The sequence below is a fragment of the Erpetoichthys calabaricus genome, chromosome 13 (assembly GCF_900747795.2).
Source record: "Erpetoichthys calabaricus chromosome 13, fErpCal1.3, whole genome shotgun sequence".
Classification (NCBI taxonomy): Eukaryota; Metazoa; Chordata; class Cladistia; order Polypteriformes; family Polypteridae; genus Erpetoichthys; species Erpetoichthys calabaricus.
Window position 1 is genome coordinate 132,232,378 of NC_041406.2, and position 21,415 is coordinate 132,253,792.

Here is a 21,415-nt window from a genome sequence, read left to right on the forward strand (position 1 = left end):
GAAAGTGAAGTTCTGGAGGCGGAGTACCCACCTGGTTAGACGGGAGGAGGTCTTTGGGTGATTAAATACCCAGGTCAGAGCGTGATGGTCGGTGTACACTTCAAATTCAACCCCCTCCAGATAGTGTCTCCATTTTTCCACAGCCCACACGACAGCCAGACACTCTTTTTCAGCTGTCGAATAATTGAGCTCGGCGCCGTGCAAGGCTCGAGAGGCGTAAGCGATGACGTGTTCAGCCTGGTGGATTTTCTGAGTGAGCACGGCGCCAAGCCCCAGGTTGCTGGCATCGGTTTGTACCTGGAAAGTGAGCTGCGGATCTGGCTGGGCCAGAACGGGCGGCTCTTGAAGGTGACTCTAGTTGCTCGACTGCGTCCTGGCACTCTGTTGTCCACTCCCACGGGACATCTTTTTTTCTTAGGTTGTTCAAGGGAGCCGCTATATCAGCCATCCGGGGAATGAACTTGTGATACCACCCCACTAACCCAAGGAAACATTGCAAAGATTTCAAATCCGTGGGCGTGGGGTAGTCTTGGATGGCTAAGGTCTTCTCGGGGTCTACAGCGACCCCCTCAGATGAAAGAATGTGCCCGAGGAAGAGTATGTGGGGTTGAATGAAGGTACACTTCTTCGTGTTCAGCGTAAGGTGCGCTTGATGTAATCGTTGGAAGATGGTGTCGAGGTCCTGGAGATGTTGTTTAGTAGAAGGGGAGTAAATAATGACGTCATCGATGTATACAAAGCAGATCTTGCCTATCAACCCCCTCAGGACTTGCTCCATGAGCCGCTGGAAGGTGGCCCCAGCATTTTTAAGCCCAAAAGGCATGACTTTGAACTGGAACAAGCCTTCAGGGGTGATGACTGCCGTCTTCTTCTTACTCCCCTCGTCCATCGGCACCTGCCAATAGCCACTGCGGAGGTCTAGTGTGCTGAAAACTGCAGCTCCATGCAGTGACTCCAGAATCTCATGAACCAGGGGCATGGGATATGCGTCTAGGCTCGTCTTCCCGTTAACCCCCCTGTAGTCCACGCAGAAACGATAGGTGTCATCCGTCTTCTTCACGAGGACCACAGGGGACGCCCAGGAGGAGGAAGATGGTTCGATTATTCCCTCGGCGAGCATTTGATCAAGATGTTCTTTAATTATGCCCTTTTTTAGTGGAGAAACACGGTAAGCTCGGTGCCTTATTGGAACTTCGTCCGAGGTGTGGATCACGTGGATAACTCCACGGGCGACTCCTAATTTCTCAGTCCACACCTCGGCCCACTTCTTCAGCACCGGCCGTACCTCTTCGGGCTGTTCCTCCACAGGGGCTGCCGCCGAGGTGCTTACGTCACTCCTCACTGCCGCGTAGAAGCCAATGAATTCCGAGCCCAGATCTTCTTTGGATTTATGAATGAAGTCGCATACCCCTTCCCCTGGCACCGTATACCCCCTGGGACTGAGATGGATGGTCATCCTCATGGTGGTTAAAGAGTCCAGCCCAAGGAGTAACGGGACGGACAGGTGCCGGTCATCCAGGACATACGTATCCATCTCCCAGGTGGTGGAAAGTACACTGTACCTCAAGGGGACTTTGCCCAGGGCTCTGTGTTCACTCCCATCTGCCAATACAAATCGGACAGATGGGGCAGATGTTAAGTTGTCTGTCGGTCGGCTAATCTTCTTCCACATGCTTGAGCGGATTAAGGTGTGATGGCTCCCTGTATCCACCACCGCATCCATCTGCCACCCCCGCAGCTTCACTGGGACGATCAGGAGGGACGTACTCGCTTGCATGATGGCGAGATCGGCTTCCGACTGGCAAGGTTTGGCTCGCTGGGGTTTTAGGGGCTGGGTTTCTCGTGTACTGGCTTGTACTTTATTCCAGTACGTTTTTGAGTTTCCCCAGTCCTGTTCCACTTGTGAGCCCCCCCTTTTACCCAGCCGGCAGCTACACCTCCAAGACCAGTGGCCTGGATAATTGACTGAGAAATGATCTAACTATCAAGCCGTACTTCTTACCAATTAAACTTTTCCCCCCCACAATCGACGGTGAAAAATATGAGCACACAAAAACAGGATGTAAAATTAAACAGATTATATGTATTAAGTGAAATGAAATAGAAAAATAGAAACATATAAATATAAATATCCCTTCACCCCAGCAATAACAAGACACCACCAAATATATATACACACAACAAAAACCCTCCCTTGTCCCTGTAACAAATAAACACACAACACGAATAACAATGAATGATAAACTGAAAATGAATGAGAACGTGAGTCCGGTAATAAAGAAAATGTCCTGAAAGCGGATGACTGAATTAGTGATATTGCATTGTTTGATTCTCCCCAGAAAAAATGGAACAGCCTCACCGTGAATCCTCGTGTGTGTGGTGGATGATTAAGTCCTACCCCGGGGTCTCTCGTGGTGAGGTCCTTGAAGTAAATCCGGCAGATGGAAAAACAAACTGGATGGATAAGCGCAATATGGAAAACAGGTACAGGTTGCTCGTGGTCGTGATGGTGAAACAAAATCTCCTTCTCTCCTCCCTTTCCTTCTCCTCCTGATGGTTTAAATAATCCTGTGACGGCTGTGATTGATTGATTGTAAACAGGTGTTTTCCAGGTTTGCGGCTGTGGTCTCCTTCCATCATCCGTCCCCTTTTTCGGGGACAGCATTAACTGATGCACATAAACAGTAAACGGGACAATGAAACGAGACGCACTCAGTACTGACATTTAACACTTATGTGGCCCCGCTACAAAGTATCGATTAATGCCCGAGTCACCCCACGTATAGATTACTGTAATGCTATTCTATCTGGCATCCCACAAAAACTTATCCATTGCTTACAACTTCTTCAAAATTCTGCTGCCAGGATAATAACCTGCTGTTCTAAATCCACTGAACATATCACACCTATTCTCTCTCAACTTCACTGGCTCCCTGTTCACTACTGAATACAATACTAAATACTGCTCTTAACATTTAAAGCTCCCCCCTACCTCACTGATCTCCAACAGACTTACACTCATCTCACTCCCTCAGATCCTCATCTGCAGCTCTACTTTCTGTACCGCACATCAAACTCAGTTCTATGGGAACTCGAGCGTCTCTCATTGTGCTCCTCAACTCTGGAATTCTCTTCCCTCTCATATACGTCAGCTCAATTCAATAACACATTTTAAAACTACCCTCAAAACTTATCTTTTCAAACTTCAATTGTGAATTTTGCACTGTTACTGCCAGTTATCTTTGTGTGTCTTTCTTTTAACAGTGAAATGATACACTCAATGACAAAAATAAACAATGTTATCGTATACAAATTGGCTTAAAATTTCTAAAAACATTTCATTCATTCCTCTCTCAATCTCTCTCTCTCTGACACACACACAATGTGGTTACTTAAATATATACAGGATAGGATCTAAAATCCATGAAACAGAACTATCTTCCATAGCTTTTTCCGTGTGTTGCCACTCTGTAATTTGAGGGTATTCAGTCTGGCAATATGGTGCAGCTTTAGTTTGTGAAAAACAGACACAACTAAAGACATGAGCATAAAATGATTGACGCCGTCAATTTCAAACTGTGTTTCCTCAATATGCTCCTTGAGAAAAAACACATCATCCGAACCAATCTCAGCCAAACAAACTGATTGATCAAAGGTACACTGACAGCTTGCCCTAATGTCGACTGTCGGACAACACGCTCAGCTACTTTCACCACCTTGGCTGGACCCTCAGAAGGAATCATCAAACCTCCTTTGTTTTTTTTAATGTGGGCAAGTGGTAGCTTTGATCATATGATGCCAGTACAGCATCTGTTACCAAACTAGCACGGCACACATCACAGGACAGCTTTCTCAAAATCCCGTCTAAGGGCTACCTCCCACTGCTTCCTGCGGTGGATTTCTTTGGGAAACTTTCAAAGTTTGAGAAATGTTCACAGCTAACAACAGTCTACATGGTTAGTGACTAAATACGTTTAGCCAAAACGTTGTTTGGAGACTCACTTGAGCACATAAATGAATAGCTTTGCTAGTTTAGCCTGGCGTAGCTAAAGTTAAGATTATAAAACGGGATTGTCTAATGGCCAAATATAACCAAAACAATTGTTCAGCTTTACCTATGAAATGTAATCCTTGTGATCTGATTTGGAGCGTACAGCGGTTTGTACAATCCCAAGCAGCACATGCGTGAGGCATTTTTATCCGTTACTTCACCCCACAGCAGTGCCTCTCGCAATATGGCGGCGACGTTGACGTACGATCCTGCTGGTCATGAGGCGTCTAGTAATTCTATGTCTATGGGATTGCAAGCCATCACTTAGGTCCTGCGCGTGCAGCCAGCTACGCAATGACAAGCTATTCCCTATTCACTTTACTCCTTAGACACAGACGCTAACGCCAATAGAGTCGGTCTCAGACTGGCGCATGCTCACTAACATTTTTTGAGTAAGCTAGGGAAGTTTTCTTATGCAATCCCTTCGTGAATTCCGACCAGCGTAGGAAGTGTTGTAGCCCAAGGCTCCCTATGTAAGCCCGTTGAAGACTTCGGACAGCAGGATGCCACTGCACAGAGCCTGTTCATTTTAAGCTGACATGGTTTAAACTACACTTCATGTGGATATTTTTTCAATCTTGATGAAATGCAGCAGTCATCTTTAATCACCATTTCAAATGCACGCTCTAATATCGGAGTCGGAGAGTCGCAGTCAGGGCGGCTGATGGAACGGTCCTTACGGATGGTACTGCAGTTGTGACCCGCTGGGCTGGCTACTTTGAGCAGTTGTTCAAAGCTTATCCTCTGGCTAGGAGGCTGGATATCTCTGGGTTCACGGTTCTTGAGGCTGATCCTCCAATTAGCTGTGAACCACCCAATCTCACTGAGATTGCACAGGTGGTGAACCAGCTGAGGGTGGCGGGGGGGGAGGCAGCAGGGATCTGTGGTATCCGGGATGAACTTCTCCAGGCTGGTGGTAAGGCTGTCCTCCTGGCATTGCAAGCAATCTTTACTTCCATTTGGGAGACTGGCATCATCCCAACTGACTGGAAAACGGGACTTGTTGTCCCTATCTGGTAAGGGAAGGGTGATCGCCTGGATTGCAGCAACTACTGGGGGATAACATTGCTCTCGGTGCCGGGTAAGGTCCTTTCTATGGTCGTCCTCAATAGGATCCGTGATTGTTTGTTCACCTACCAGCGACCGGAACAGTCTGGTTTTACACCTAAGAAGTCTACCATTGACCACATCCTGGCACTGAGGGTTCTCATGGAGCGCAAATGCAAATATTAGCAGAGTTTCTTTGCAGCCTTTGTTGATTTTCGCAAATCGTTTGACTCAGTTGATCGAGCTACCCTGTGGGACATCCTGAGGGTTTGCAGGATCCCCTCGAGGTTGCCTGATATCATGGCCGGCCTGTACACTGGTACTGGGTACCGTTGGTTTGACTTTGTGTCGAATGAGCGATTGCTTACGGAGTCCCGATTGAGGCACATTACCTGCATTGTGAGGGAGCATCAGTTATGGCACTATGGCCATGTGGCGTGTTTCCCTGAGGGTGATCCGGCTTGTAAGATCCTCATTGTTGGGGACCCGAGTGGCTGGACCAGGCCAAGGGGTCGCCCACGTAACAACTGGCTGCGGCAGATAGAGGGTCATTTCCGGAGGGTGGGACTGGACCGCGTGTCTGCCTGGGGGGGTTGCAAACCAGGATTCCGAGTTGTTTCGTTGTGTAGTGGGTGCGGCAACACACTGTACCAGTGCACGCTCCCCAACTTGACTTGATTTGACTTGCTCTAATATAAAGTTCACGCTCTCGAAGATTACTCTTCATGTCTCATTTGGCTTCAGTGAATCTGTAATGAGTACAGAAAGTGTCTCTATGAGTAATGTCCTCTCTGTTTCTGTGTTTGTAATCGGCTCTTATTAAAGCTCTAGAAACAGTTGAAAGGATTTCTCTACCAGAGGCAGAAGGTCTGTTCATTGATGGACCAGCAGACAGAGAGTGGTACATCATGTGGTGTTGGGAGGGGAGACAGTCCTTTCTTTGTTCTTTTCAGCACACATTATTCTGTTAAACAGAATACCATTTCACTTGTACTGAATTTAGAAAAGAATAAAAACTAAATATATATAAATGTAAATATATGTTTAAAGTGAAATTTAAAATATGCATTAATACACTTTTAGTACTGGTGAAAGTAAATCTTGTGAGAGATAAGAGTTTGACATTCTGTACTTGAATTGCGACAGTTGGAAGCACAAGGTCAGCATCACTAAGGCATTTAAACTTGGGATTCCATCTCAGCCCCTCCTCTAATAAACATGTCACTTGCTTTATTTGTCTTTGGCCTTTTTATTTCTGAGTGTTAAACTTACGTGCATAATAGAGTTGTGTTTGTTTTAACTATTGATATCAATAATAAAGGACACTTTCTTAAAGATTGTTGATTAAGTTCTGCATATTTGAAATTGTGTATCTGTTAGCTAATTGTGTATCTATTTAGCCAATTCATGTCATCTGCATTTTGTCTTTAATTTTTATAACTGCATTGTACAGTTTTATTTCTTTTTTGTATGTTACAAGCAAACATGTCTATCCCCATTACATTGTTCTTTTATTTATATATAACTAGGGGGCTCCTCCACCTGCTCGCTTCACTCGCCCACCCCCGGGTTTGGTTTACCAGATATACAATTTAAAGAGATTGTTATTTTCATGGGAATTGTTACATAAGCATTATTTTCACTTTTTGTTTAAAACGTTTGTAAAAACAATCTTCTTCTTCTTTCGGCTGCTCCCGTTAGGGGTTGCCACAGCGGATCATCTTCTTCCATATCTTTCTGTCCTCTGCAGCTTGTTCTGTTACACCCAACACCTGCATGTCCTTTCTCACCACATCCATAAACCTTCTCTTAGGCCTTCCTCTTTTCCTCTTTCCTGGCAGCTCTATTCTTAGCATCCTTCTCCCAATATACCCAGCATCTCTCCTCTGCACATGTTCAAACCAACGCAATCTCGGCTCTCTGACTTTGTCTCCCAACCGTCCAACTTGAGCTGCCCCTCTAATCCTATCCATCCTCGTCACACCCAGTGCAAATCTTAGCATCTTTAACTCTGCTACCTCCAGCTCTGTCTCCTGCTTTCTGGTCAGTGCCACAGTCTCCAACCCATATAACATAACTGGTCTCACTACCGTCCTGTAGACCCTCTCTTTCACTCTTGCTGATACCCGTCTGTAACAAATTACTCCTGACACTCTTCTCCACCTATTCCACCTGGCCTGCACTCTCTTTTTCACCTCTTGTCCACAATCCCCATTACTCTGTACTGTTGATCCCAAGTATTTAAACTAATCCACCTTCGCCAACTTTACTCCCTGCATCCTCACCATTCCACTGACCTCCCTCTTATTTACACACATGTATTCTGTCTTGTTTCTACTGACCTTCATTCCTCTCCTCTCTAGAGCATATCTCCACCTCTCCAGGATCTCCTAAACTTGCTCCCTACTATCGCTACAGATCACAATGTCATCAGCAAACATCACAGTCCATGGGGACTCCTGTTTAATCTCGTCTGTCAGCCTGTCCATCACCATTGCAAATAAGAAAGGGTTCAGAGCCGATCCCTGATGTAATCCCACCTCCACGTTGAATGCATCCGTCACTCCTACTGTAGACCTCACCACTGTCACACTTCCCTCGTACATATCCTGTACAACTCTTATGTACTTCTCTGCTACTCCCGACTTCCGCATACAATACCACAGCTCCTCTTGAAACACCCTGTCATATGCTTTCTCCAGGTCCACAAAGATATAATGCAACTCCTTCTGGCCTTCTCTAAACTTCTCCATCAACATCCTCAGAGCAAACATTGCATCTGTGGTGCTTGTTCTTGGCATGAAACCATACTGCTGCTCACTAATCATCACCTCACTTCTTAACCTAGCTTCCACTAGTCTTTCCCATAACTTCATGCTGTGGCTCATCAATTTTATCCCCCTGTAATTACTGCAGTCCTGCAAATCCCCCTTATTCTTAAATATCGGCACCAGTACACTTCTTCTCCACTCCTCAGGCATCCTCTCACTTTCCAAGATTCCATTAAACAATCTGGTTAAAAACTCCACTGCCATTTCACCTAAACACCTCCATGCTTCCATAGGTATGTCATCTGGACCAACGGCCTTTCCATTTTTCATCCTCTTCATAGCTGTCCTTACTTCCTCCTTGCTGATCCGTTGCACTTTCTGATTCACTATCTTCACATCATCCAACCTCTTCTCCCTCTCATTCTCTTCATTCATCAGCCTCTCAAAGTACTCTTTCCATCTGCTCAACACACTCTCCTCGCTTGTGAGTACGTTTCCATCTTTATCCTTTATCACCCTAACCTGCTGCACATCTTTCCCAGCTCGGTCCCTCTATCTAGCCAATCAGTACAGGTTCTTTTCTCCCTCCTTAGTGTCCAACCTCTCATACAACTCATCATACGCCTTTTCTTTAGCCTTCGCCACCTCTCTCTTCACCTTGTGCTTTATCTCCTTGTACTCTTGTCTACTTTCTGCATCTCTCTATCACACTTCTTCTTTGCCATCCTCTTCCTCTGTATACTCTCCTGTATTTCCTCATTCCACCACCAGGCTTTCTTTTCCTCCTTCCTCTTTCCAGATGTCACGCCATGCAGCCTTCTTGCTGTTACCCTTACTACATCTGCTGTAGCTGTCTGGTAATTCTTCACTGCCACCCACTGCCTGTCTCACTTCCTCCCTAAACTCAACCTTGCAGTCTTCCTTTTTCAACTTCCACCATTTGATCCTTGGCTCTGCCCTCACTCTCTTCCTCTTCTTGATCTCTGTCATCCTACAGACCACCATCGTATGCTGCTTAACACTAGAATTACCAGAACCTACGAAAAAACTCGTAGATCCGGCCTACCTTAAAATCCGTTCGCACCTCTCCCTCAGCGTCTTTTGTCCTGTAAATGTGCTGATTAAGACAAGCAGCAAGCAGTCTGATATTCCATTCCACGTGCACAATGTTCTCCCAGCTCATGCCTTGATTGGTTATTTGGGAGTGAAGTGCTGGAGTTTTCGAGTGGAAATAATAGATCGTTATTTGGAACACATGCATTTCATGTGTGTTCCGTTTCTACAATAATCTGTGTAAACACATTTTTAAAACAGAAACTTTTTCATATTTTAGTAATAAATGTTACAAAATGTAGGTATAAACTATAGAATGTGTGAAGCCTGACGTCCAAAGATCAAATAAACACTTTCACAAAAGGTTCAAGAATGATACAACACCTTCCGTAGCGTAGCAGTAAGATTTGCCGACTTGTAATCAAGAGACCCCGGTTCGATCCCAACTGCCTCCTATATTTACTGTTTTCAGTAGTGAGCTGCTCTTATTGTTAATATTATACAGTACACACATGCATTTTGGTTTGTGTCTGTAACAGCCGCTGTACATTAGTAGGACTTGTGAAAGTTACCGTTTTTTTTCACTTTTATTCTCTCAGTCACGACCACGAAGCATACTACCGACCCCCCTACTCAGGGATCTGACGTTGTTACTTTTTATTTGAAACTGGAAATAATTGTAGATGTGAGTGGTGTTTTGAGGCAATGCAACTGGACATTCTCTGATCTGGAGGGATAAAAGCTGACACATAAACGCTGGTGAATCTGCCTTCTTCGTATCTCACCGTCACTTGATTTTGTGTTATTCAGTTTTATTGAGTTTTCCTGCTCACGCTAAATTAGTATGGACCTTATGGTCTATGATGTCAAAAAAAAAAAAAAGCAGAGAAATAGGTATCATATATATATATATATATATATATATATATATATATACAGGTGCTGGTCATAAAATTAGAATATCATGACAAAGTTGATTTATTTCAGTAATTTCATTCAAAAAGTGAAACTGCAACTGGTGGCAGTCATTGTTAACCCGGGGCTCGACCGATCCGGTATGGAAATTTGTATTGTTGTCAGCATATTGATTTGGCAAAATTTTACACCGGATATCCTTCCTGACATAACCCTCCCCATTTATCCGGGCTTGGGACCAGTGCAAAGAAACTGGTTTGTGCATCCCCTGTGGTTGGGTTTTAAAACTTTTGCAAAAACAATACTTGTCCTTAATTTCTGGCCCTGGTTAATCTCTTTCTCGCAGAACAAAAAACACTGCTTGCATTGTGAAGGGGGGGCTGAACGCACGCTAATGAGTTGCAGTCAAATCATCTGCTGGCGAGCTGCATTTTCTGCTTGTCGTGCTTTGCGTCGATCATTTTAAAGCCTGTACAGCAGCTGTCCTTTTGCCACTTTGCACTTTGCTTTGGGGTTTGGTTGAACGCAGGCTAAGGAGAAGCGGTCGGATCATCTGCTGGCTTCCTGCTGCTGGCGAGCTGCGTGTTCTGCTTGTTCTTTGTTTTAAGAGCTGGGAGCACATGCTGTCTGTCTGCCAAAAGCATTCCAACAACTACTAGGTTAGATGTCTGTGAACTTGTTTTAAATGTTGTCTCACTGCCTTGTCTTGCGGGACGTCAAATTGCAATCTCTTGGCACCAAGTCTCATGTTTAAGGTCACCGTGAGACGCTCCATGGCCAATCTCTTTCATCTCGAAGGTCTTTAAAGTGTCTTCCGAGAAGATAACGTCTTGTCTCCCTGGTCTCCCTTCCACCAAGAATTTTTTTAATAATAGATATATAGAAGTAGGAATGCTGTAGTTTTAATACTTCAGCTTCAGTATATTCCCTGATCAGTCTGTTTCTTAGAATGCACAAAGATTAATTTTTCTTTCAGTTCAACTGACCCATGATTACATAGATAGATACTTTATTAATTACAAGGGGAAATTCACAAAAATTCACATTATTGTTAATTGTAAATATTTCTTGAAATGGTTGTACAATTTATACTGAATGATTATTAATAAAATTCTGTTTTGGTAGTGACAATACTGTTGGTGTGTTGGGAATAGATTTGAATACCGTAGAATATTTGACAGACATCATCAAATAAAGAACAGAGGCTGATCTGCAGGCAGAAGGGGCTACAATGGAATATTAGTAATACATAAATAAATAAAAGTGTTTTATTACTTTCATTACTATTTATCAACATTTTTGGGGTTGTGTATTATAGAGGTTAAGATTTAACTCTTGACAATTTATTCAGTGTTTAAAACTAATATGTTTATGGCTCGTCTTTACTGTAACATGTTAAATATAGGCGACTATTTCATTTGGACATTTAAGTAAACAACAACAATTAAATATTTGTTTTATTCTGACTGACTTAATAAAGTATAAGCTCACACTTAAGTCTACATCATCCATCCATCCATCCAATTTCCAACCCGCTGAATCCAAACACAGGGTCACGGGGGTCTGCTGGAGCCAATCCAATACATTGAAATTAGGTGGACACAAATTTGTATTCATATATTAACTGAAATTTTCTTCAGATGTTGTTTAGGAACAATAAATATCTCACATCCAAACTTTTATGATTATTTTTCAAAACTGCCAATCGTAAATGGTGGTAAAAATACACTGTAGTCTTAATAATTCACTCGAAAGAGTGCTATAGTGTAAGATATCAGCACTAGTAAACTACAGTCACTTTATCTCGACCGTCCACCTTTAGAAATTACTCCCACCTTTCTTTTTACATATCCATAAGGCAATTGGCTAAAGTGGAACGTGAATGACAAATAACACCGATTGGCGATTTGCTGAATAAAAAGGTGATTTACCATGACATTTAAATTTGCGATTGGCTGATAAGTGCCTGACATACACAAATTTAATATATGATTGGCTGAAGTCGAAACTGATTTGTCATGCCCATTTTACTCCGGTCTGCAGCAATATCTACTTGATTCATTTTATTGGCGTTAGCGTCTGAAGAGTAGAGTCGGCCTCAGACTGGCGTATGCTCACTAACTTTTTTTGCGTAAGCTACACAAGTTTTCTTATGCAAACCCTTTGTGAATTCTGACCAGCGTTGGAATTGGCGTAGCCCAAGGCTCCCTACGTAAGCCCATTGAAGACTTCGGACAGCAGGATGCCACTGCACAGATGTTTTAAACTACACTTCATGCAGATATTTTTTCCATCTTGGTGAAATGCAATTAAAGTTAATAAAAATAATAACTCAACATGATGTCTGAGCTTGCTTTATGGCTGGAGAGTTCTGCTCCTAGGATTAACCTATAATATTTTTGATAAATGAACATCAAAATAAAATGTTAAATGTTTTATTAGTAACAACTTATTAGTCTTTGTTGCTCATTGCATTTTCTTCTGAAGTAGTCTGAAAATTTCTTAAACTGTAAGAATACACCAAAATCAAGTTATCCAAAACTCACAATATTGTAAAGTTGATGTGGCAGACCTCAGAGACAGATGGTGATATGATGGGGTGAGAAAGACTGCACTCATCAATTAAGACATTCTTCTTTTGCAAAAAATTCATTGGACTTGATGTCTGGCTCAAGACCAGCCTTGATCCTTGCATGGATTGGCTAAAAGAGGTGAAGAGTGAGAAGGAGCAGTCACTTTGGGCCCCATGTAAACAGTGGGACACTTCCAATTGGCACAGGCAGGAGTGGGGTCTTGCATCATGAGTATTGAGGAAAGGAGCAATGGAACTGAAATGCAGCCAAGCATGGAGACTCTGGTTTGGCTGCTATGTAATCAACAATACTTTTAAGGACCAATTTTTCCCATTTATGTATAAATGTATGCATTAATGTATGTATCTGTTTACATTCACTGACTCATCACCTGACAGCTGCTCATGTACCACAATGGTTCAGATGTGCAGCTTTTGTCAATAACTTTAATCGATATAGGATTAACTTTAGGCAAAAAAAAAAAACTTACGATAGATAGATAACCAGATATGTTCCTATTTTTATTTTAAAACTACATGAAGAAATATAGATTCAATAAAAATATGAAACATTGCTTTGGTTTGAAAGCAATTAGCCTAGAGTATGACTGAAAAAAGGCACATAAACACAAATAGCCTTTGAAAAATACCGGTTACAATGTAAACCAATACTGGATGACACAATCCATTCTTTTGTTCAATATAAACTTTTAATTATAGGGCTAAAAGTTAAAAAGTGATCATAATTTACACAACATATGATCCAAGAAGAATTTTGGATAACAAAATGAGAAAGTTCTAAGTAATTTCTGCAGTATAAACAAATTACATAACTATCAATATTTTTATTAAAAAAAAAATGCTACAAATAAAGTACCACTGATTTTTTCTCTTAAAGACTTTTATTACATAGTATAGTCATGAAAGTAATGTTATGAATATACAAAATTTCAACCACATTTTCCCTGTTTATATACAAAAATATAAAATCAAGGCAAAAACTAAATACATCTTTAAACGTATACATTTAAACTGCAATTTGCTTACTCCATATGTTTTAAATGCTGTTTATATGATGCTAAGAAGACTTTGTTTTAATTTGTAAATGCCAATGCATACATATTTACTAATTCCAACTATACATAATTATCTATACCAGTCATTTATTTAAAAAAAGGAGTCAATGTTATGAAACCTTAATCCATTAAAAATGTTTCCAGACTTTAAAAATAATGCAAGAATTGGTAGTAGCAGTACATCCTAGAATTTTGTAGGTCTAAAATTCTAAGAACATTGGACTAAATACTGTAACAATAACAATTTCATAGGACTTTTTCATCATTGCCATTCCAGAGTTTCAGAACTGGACTACAGATTTCTCTACACTATCCCATACATCATATTGTTTACTGCAGTGTTCCATCACCAAATTTAAGAGGGTAATAATAAAGTCTACTTTGAAACAAATCTAGTATTTTAACAAAATTAAGAAAATTAAATTAGAATAGTTACAAGATAGACTAGTGCTCCAACTTCACATTGTTGATAAAATTATACTCTCTAAAAAGAGGCCAATCACCACAAACAGGTACAACTCTGCTGTAGTCAGTCACCACTAATTATGCTTGCAGATAGAAACTATTGATTATAAAGATATCCTGCAGCTATTAAGTTACAAAAAAAACAAACAAACAAAAGAACTTGTAACAATAAATCCATATCTGAAAACATAACAGCTTGGGACAACAAGACTGATGTACCACAAAGAAACCAAGTCAACTGTTATCAAAGGACATTAAGAGGCAGGCAAGTGCTGCTTCTATACTCAAGTCTGAAAAAGTATAAACTGAAGCACATCTCTGATGTAATTTGATCACAACAAAACAGAAGTTGCTTTAATGACAATGGGTGCGCTATACAGTATCTTAATCTTGTGTTTTTTTTATGTTTTATAATACATGGATTAAGATTCCCCTATTAGGTGACATTCCACAAATATAGCTTCTAGGATAGAAGAACAAGAAGATAAAGTGAATAGATAACCACTTCTGGATGTATAATACATCTCAAAATTATAACTCCCTTTATAAAAACATGCTTGGTATGTACAGAGCTTTCTTTACAGTACCCAAAATGGAAAAACATAGAAAATGCATACCTAAACGTCTTTTATTATAAAAAGCTAATTTTAATGAACAGAAAAAAAACATTAAAAACAGTTGAATTATGGTACAAATTCACACCTACATAAAGTGTGGAAGGGATTTAATTCAAGAATTTATGTTACAATAAACAAACAGGAATCAAGAAGCTCTCAGTACAGTAAACATGTAACTGCCATTCCCTAGTAACATAGGTCTGATCCCTTAACAGAGAGAAGTTTAAACTACCAATTAAGCTGACCTCACACCAACCAAAAATAAAAATAAAAAAATTACAGATAGAATAGTATTCATATATTCTATAGTTTTGTTCCAAATAAGACACTTAGAGAGTTTACTTTCTCTAAACAAAAAAATCAATAAAAATGCATAGCTTTCACTCAGCGGGTGGACTAAACCAGATAGAGGCACATTAAATCTTTTAATCATTAGCCCAGTGGCGTTATACTGTACATTTATATTCTGTAACACAGCTTATCACCACGGCTGGCCCAAAGCATGGCTTACAGTATGGTTTAACATTCACTGTTATGAAATAATCCTTTAACACATTAACAATCATAATTACATTAGTAAGAAAAGGTATCTGTTTGAATTTATGGTACTTTCACAAATATGTTTTTACAGGGATGATATTGTATAAACAAATAAAAAAAAACATACTGAGGAAGAAAATAAACACAAGATAAAATAATTATTTTAGAAGTGAATATGTAGATATGGAACACTACTATATGGAAACAGAACTGAAGACAGGCCAAAGTAGCAAAATATGACAAGGGCCTTCACATATTTTAGTTTCTGAATAACAAACATGTTTTCAACCAAAGAACATTTTTACAAAAGTGGGAATTCTGGACATTCCTGTTCTCCTGCAAAAACCCCTGGGGCGCAGGAGTATTTAGCCAACTCTAAGAGAAGTGTATTTTTCAGAAAAATAATGCAAGAAATGCAAACAATGATGTTCCATAACATGTGAAAAATGCAGAATTATATCATGTTTGGGTGGGGTGCTCTCATAGCCAGGACCACAAGTAATAAACAAAATCTTTAACAATATGAATTTTTTGGCATGCAGAAACATCACAAAGGCTAGTAAACAATAACATACAAATGCAACATAAAAATCTTAAAATGGACATACACATTATCACAATTAACACAACATATGCAAGATTTTTTTTGCTCATTTGGTCAGTACAATTTTACAAAATACTGCATTATTACAATCCCTGACACTAACTCATTCTCTTTATCATCATCACTGAAGACACCAAGTGTCAAGTTTGTGGGACTGTAATGGGAGGCAGCTGCTTTAACTTGATGTAGATAGAAAGAAGGTAAGAATATAAACTGTATGTGAGAAATTACATTCCATTTGGACTACAGCTAATACTTACCTCAAAATAAACTGACCTCTAAATCACATATGCATTGCAAGGGCTACCAGCTACTATATTTCCAAATCTCTTAACTATATAATGTCCATGGCATTTGATACCAAGGCAAAAACCTTGATTTATATTATAAACTCAGATACTGAAGCTACACCAGAGTAAGCAAATGCTGTTCTCACACTAACTATAGTAATTACACATCTACAAAAGTGACCAGTAAACAATCCTGGCCGACAAAAACAACAAAGCTATTTAAAAGGCACGTGCATAACGTAATAACATTCATACTCTCACTCCAATATATTCAATGTAATATGAAAAGGACTGTTATAACAAAACAAAATTAATATATAAGTCTAAATGTAAAACTGCCACTTAAAATTGTTCTTTTATTAACAAATCTGAGTAAAACAATTAATAAATGTAGCTGTGTTAGAGGTAAAATTCTAATATTTATACAAAGAGGCAGTTGTTGGCTTAGCCCCTGCAACAATGTTTCCATCAAAATGTATATATTATATATGAGAGAGAGATTAGATGTATTTCTTTATTGTATTCTTGAAATCAGACAGATTATCAAAATTTTTTACTGATAATAGTAAAATAAGAAAAATAACCATTTCAAATTCACCTCTTGCTTTAATGCTGAGAACTTAAGATTAAGTTTAGTAATTTAAAAGAGCAGCACGTTTCTTTTGTGAAAAGCAACATTAAAATGTTTAAAGTATATTCTACTGCCTTAAAATAAATAGCCTTAAAAAAAAATAAAAAATAAAAATAAGCCTGATATATAAAACTGACTTCCAAAGGTCAATAGTGCAGTATGAAACTTCATTTTAATTTGAAAACACACTTGAGAAGACAAAAGGCTAAAATGAGTTGTACCCTTAATAAACTCACACAAAGGTTTTATATTACTATTAAATCCACATTAATAAATTGCTGATAATAATCCAAACATTTTTTTGTTTTCTTTTGGGGTATTCAAATGTTTTCAATGATTCTTTCACAAAAATGTGCAAAAAAGAATGTGACTTAAAAAAATACATCTGATTACAAGCAAATTCCAAGGACTTGGTTTATTACTATTTAAACTCCTAAATCTATAGTGCAAGTCAAATTTTTATCTTGAAACATTTTTATATATGATAAGTAAGCTGGTGAAACCATTTACCACTTTAACAGTAATCTCACCTGATGTGCACAGAAAAAGAAAACTACTGTGCCAAAAGAAATACACTTTCCTACTGCAATTCTAGATATCCCTTACATCATAAAAGAAATCTGATGTGCAAAAAACACCTGACATCACATGGAGACTGTAAACAAAAAAAAACAAATAAAAAGAAACAAAATAAATGTTTAAGAAGTAAAATTAAATATCTAATTCTTTGCTCCAATAAAAATGATGTACACTGATGACATAACAACAAAGAAAATGAATACTGAAAGGTAACCATCATATTTCTACAGATTTTATAACTAGTGAAATAAAGGTTTTGTAAAATATTTTACAGTATGAAACAAGAGTACAGAAGCAAAACACAGGCTGCTGAACAAATGTGGTCATGTAGCCTCATTTAATTTGGTAGCATTTTGAAGGGAGGATAAAATACTTTATACAAAATGGTGCATATGGAGCCTACATTATACTGAAACATGCTGCAAGTTGCATTATACACAGTGTGTGAAACCAATCAAACTGTTCCGAGTTACAAGATGTTTGCAGGGCATGAAGAGAGTTAATATAATTTTATATTTTGTGTCCAATGATACACAAGAAATTTATAAGGAAATATATTATCCATGACAGTGTTCATTTCATAACTATATAAAAAATGGAACTGGTATGGGATTTTCTTTGTATAGAATGTCAAGTATAACATGACATTTTTGATGAATCTTGGATTGAAAAATACACTGCTTGCCTAAAACCTGGGGTGACTTCAATAATTAATTTTTTTAAACTAACTGTGTCTCAATTTCTTTAGGTTTCAGAAAAATTTTTTCAAACAATAATGTTACATTTATCACCCATAAGTGACTTTCAACACAAGGATCAGACAAAGTACTTTCACAAATATTTTAGAAGCCAGTAAATGATAAATTTTCAAGAATAAAGGACAAAACAAACATATACACACACAAACACACACACACACACACAAACCTCATCTTTGATCAACTGAATATTCACACTTGTGCTTAAACATCCTCTCCTGGTTTATTTTGTGCACCAATCACATGTGAATTAAACTGTACGACTATGACAGTGATGTCATCCCTATACATGCGAGCAAGCTCTTCTGGCAAACTCAACATTTTAGAAAGACGTTCATGATCCACCACTCCAAATTCATTGTTTCCAACTGCATGTCTTATGAGATGTGTTGCAGCATTCTGATCCTCAAACACAGATGAAAATCTAGCTCTTCTCTCCATCAGTAAACCTTGCATTTGTCCAAGGGTAACCCTATAGCCTCCAACAGTTATAGGCTGTTGTTGATGAACACCGGTCAGATATTCTCCAACAATCCTTACAACTTCTTGTCTGTGCATGGTCTCCCAGAGTCCATCAGTTCCCAAGACCAGAAATTTGTCTTGTGGCCTTAACTTGTGATAAATTACCTCAGGCTTAGCTGTGAGATAGGGAGGAGTATGATAATTTGGAGGGATAAACTTTGTGTACTCATTTTCATTCAACTGATCTGGTCCCGACTCCAGCACACGTTTCTGTAGCTCAATACTCCATTTGAATTTAACATCTCCAAATGCCCGAAAGGGCATCAGCAAACCAAGTAACCGATCTTGCTTGATGACGGTCTTTTCCTCATTTTTAGGATGCTCAGATCGTATCCTCTTTACTTCATTTTCATTTTGGGCATTATGATCATTGGATAAGGTCATCGCAGCCCAAGAACCATCTTCTTCCTGGACACCAAGTACAGCCCTGCCATCTCCTGTGTTAGCAACATGTAGATCTACACCATCAACATGCGCAACACAAGCAGTTGCTCCAGAAAATGCCACTCTGAGTACCCAGTAATTCAGGAAAGAATTTGGATCACCAACTTGTGCTTCTAGTGAGAGATCATTATCCAGTCTTTTAAAAGCATTAACCAGAGCCTCTTTAGTATCTGGATTTTCTCCACTGTTTAGATCAAGGAGTTCTTGCCAGTATGTTCTTAGACTATTAAAATACAATCTAGAGGCCTCCTTGCTAAAATAATCATTGGGGTGTTTATGCCACTGTAAGATTGGTAACACTGCACGTCCACTTTCCACTGCATTTTCAATCTCAATCAAAGTTTCTTGTGGCAGTAACGAAACTGCAATATAGTAAAAAAGCCTTTCACTAACTGCCTGAGCAGAGGCACATCCAGCATGGCCATCAAATACACCTAGTAGCATTCCACGAGTCTGTAAGCAGGTAGCGACACTTCTCCTGTCTTCAATGGGAGCATTGGCAGGAAGCTGATTGCTATCAAAGCCCAAAACCGAGCTTACATTTTTGCCATCAAATTCAGGAACTTTAAAACTGTATTCATTTGCTTTCAAGATACTGTTAACTTGAGGGGGTGTCAGGTTGTAAAATAGCTGAGAACCAGCTCGGTATTTCCTGCTGGGAACTTGCAATGCAGGACTCCTCTTTGTCAGTTGTTTAGGCTCACAGATTACTGAGTTAGCTGTCTGAAAGAATCGACGGTGAAATTTATTCACTCTTAGTATTACTGTTTTTCTACAGAGATGTCTGTTTTGCGGTTGGAAGGCAGAGCTGCAGATCTTACTGATTTCTCCATTTCGAAGGACAGCAAACAACTGGGATGTCACTGGCATGGCAAATGTGCTCATCAAATGTCTGATGTTGTAACAATCTCCTTACTGCTCTAAAAACAAAACAAATATGAACATATTAGCATTATAATTAATCATTTCAAATGAACAATTATATTTTTGTTTTATTCAAAAAAATAATCATTTGGCTGTTGGGGTCCACTGATGCTGCTGGGCTTTATCTGTTCATGTTTCTGTAAGCATGTTTGTCTCTTGGTCTAGGTCACAAATAGTTTATCTGGAGCAAATGGCAAGATGCAATACTGGAATTAAAACTGGTTAATGACAGGGAATACCATTGTCAATCATGTCAGGTTAATTTAAAGTGGACAATTAACTTAACAGTACATCTTTGAACTGAAATCCCTGAAATTAAAGCAAATATCTAGAGAAAATTAAAAGGGCTTTTTCAGAATGCCTGTCAATAAGAGGTCCAAATGATGTGTGCCAGTAATACTGATGTGTGTGCTTTCTTCAAAACAGTTTCTTAACTGGAAGGTAATTCATACCTACCTATTTTTATTGGAATTGATCTGTACTAAAATTCAAAGAGCTACATTTGACACTGGTTGTTTACAGAGGGTGTAACATGAAATTAACAATAGGTATAAAATCTAATTCAGAATAACATCTTTTTATACGGTAAACAAAGCAAGAAATAACCCAGTATAGTAAGACAGAAACAACAATACAGAAGCCCGTCTAAATTTAGTAGTTTATAATAATCTAGATAGAACTCACAGGCAGAGGTGATGGAATCATTAGGATCTAATGACCATAATATAATTCACAGTGTTTTGTCGGAGTGCCCAAAGACTAAAACTATCAAGTTTACCTTTAAAAAGGAAAACTGAGGTAAGTTTTTAAGTGTCGAGTAGGTTGAGGAAGAGTGTAGCTGGTTTAAAAGTATTTCATCCCAAATTTAGGAAAGTTGTAAGAATTTAAAGAGAATTCCCCAGTGGCTTCAAAAGAAGCTAAAAAAATGTAGCTGCAAGATATATAAAAAAACCACCCATAACAATACAAAAGTTTTGTAGTGATTTTCAGTCATAGTCTTCAGTAATCTTAGTGATTCTGGAACAGTTGTATCATGCCCCGATGATCGATAGTCATGTAGTCACACATGTCTGGTTTGGTCTTAAGTTGTATGTGTGAGCTCATGTGTGCAAGAGCTAACAAGCAATGAATGTTCACCTACTAGAAACACAATGCATACAATGTAGGGCCCCAAGATTTCCACGATGCGGAAAACACGGACGGAATTAACACTTTAAAATGGATTTTGGATTTAAAAACAGAAATGTGCGGAATTTAGAGACTGAAGGAGTGACTGTTACAAAACTTCCCAATAAATTAAATGATTAAATAATCTGTAGTTCTATCATTCAGATACTATTTTCTAGTTTGTTGTTTGTGAAGCGAACGCAATTCTTCATAGAAATCCAGTTGTGCCGCTATTTGTTTATGCTCATGTTTCCTGTACGTTTTAGCTAACTGCACAAGACAGAAATGTCAAAGCAAGCAGTATTAGATACCCTATCTACGTTGAAAACACTAAGAAGTACAAGCTTAACTGCAATATTGAGGGCAAGACAATATCCCGGTGACTTTTA

At 39.2% G+C, this 21,415-nt stretch overlaps 1 protein-coding gene across 2 annotated transcripts in view; it reads right to left on the reverse strand.

Annotated features, from left to right (window-relative positions):
• Positions 1 to 14,917: 14,917 nt before the first annotated feature.
• Positions 14,918 to 21,415, reverse strand: part of pdp1 (pyruvate dehydrogenase phosphatase catalytic subunit 1) — a 49,179-nt gene continuing 42,681 nt past the window's right edge. Inside the window, exon 2 of one of the 2 annotated variants that reach the window (XM_028817762.2) lies at positions 14,918 to 19,850. In XM_028817762.2, coding sequence (XP_028673595.1) covers positions 18,174 to 19,820 — 1,647 coding nt within the window. In that variant the 5' untranslated portion in view covers positions 19,821 to 19,850 and the 3' untranslated portion in view covers positions 14,918 to 18,173. Of the gene's footprint in view, positions 19,856 to 21,415 lie in introns of both variants that reach the window. The other variant, XM_028817761.2, reaches the window with a different exon arrangement.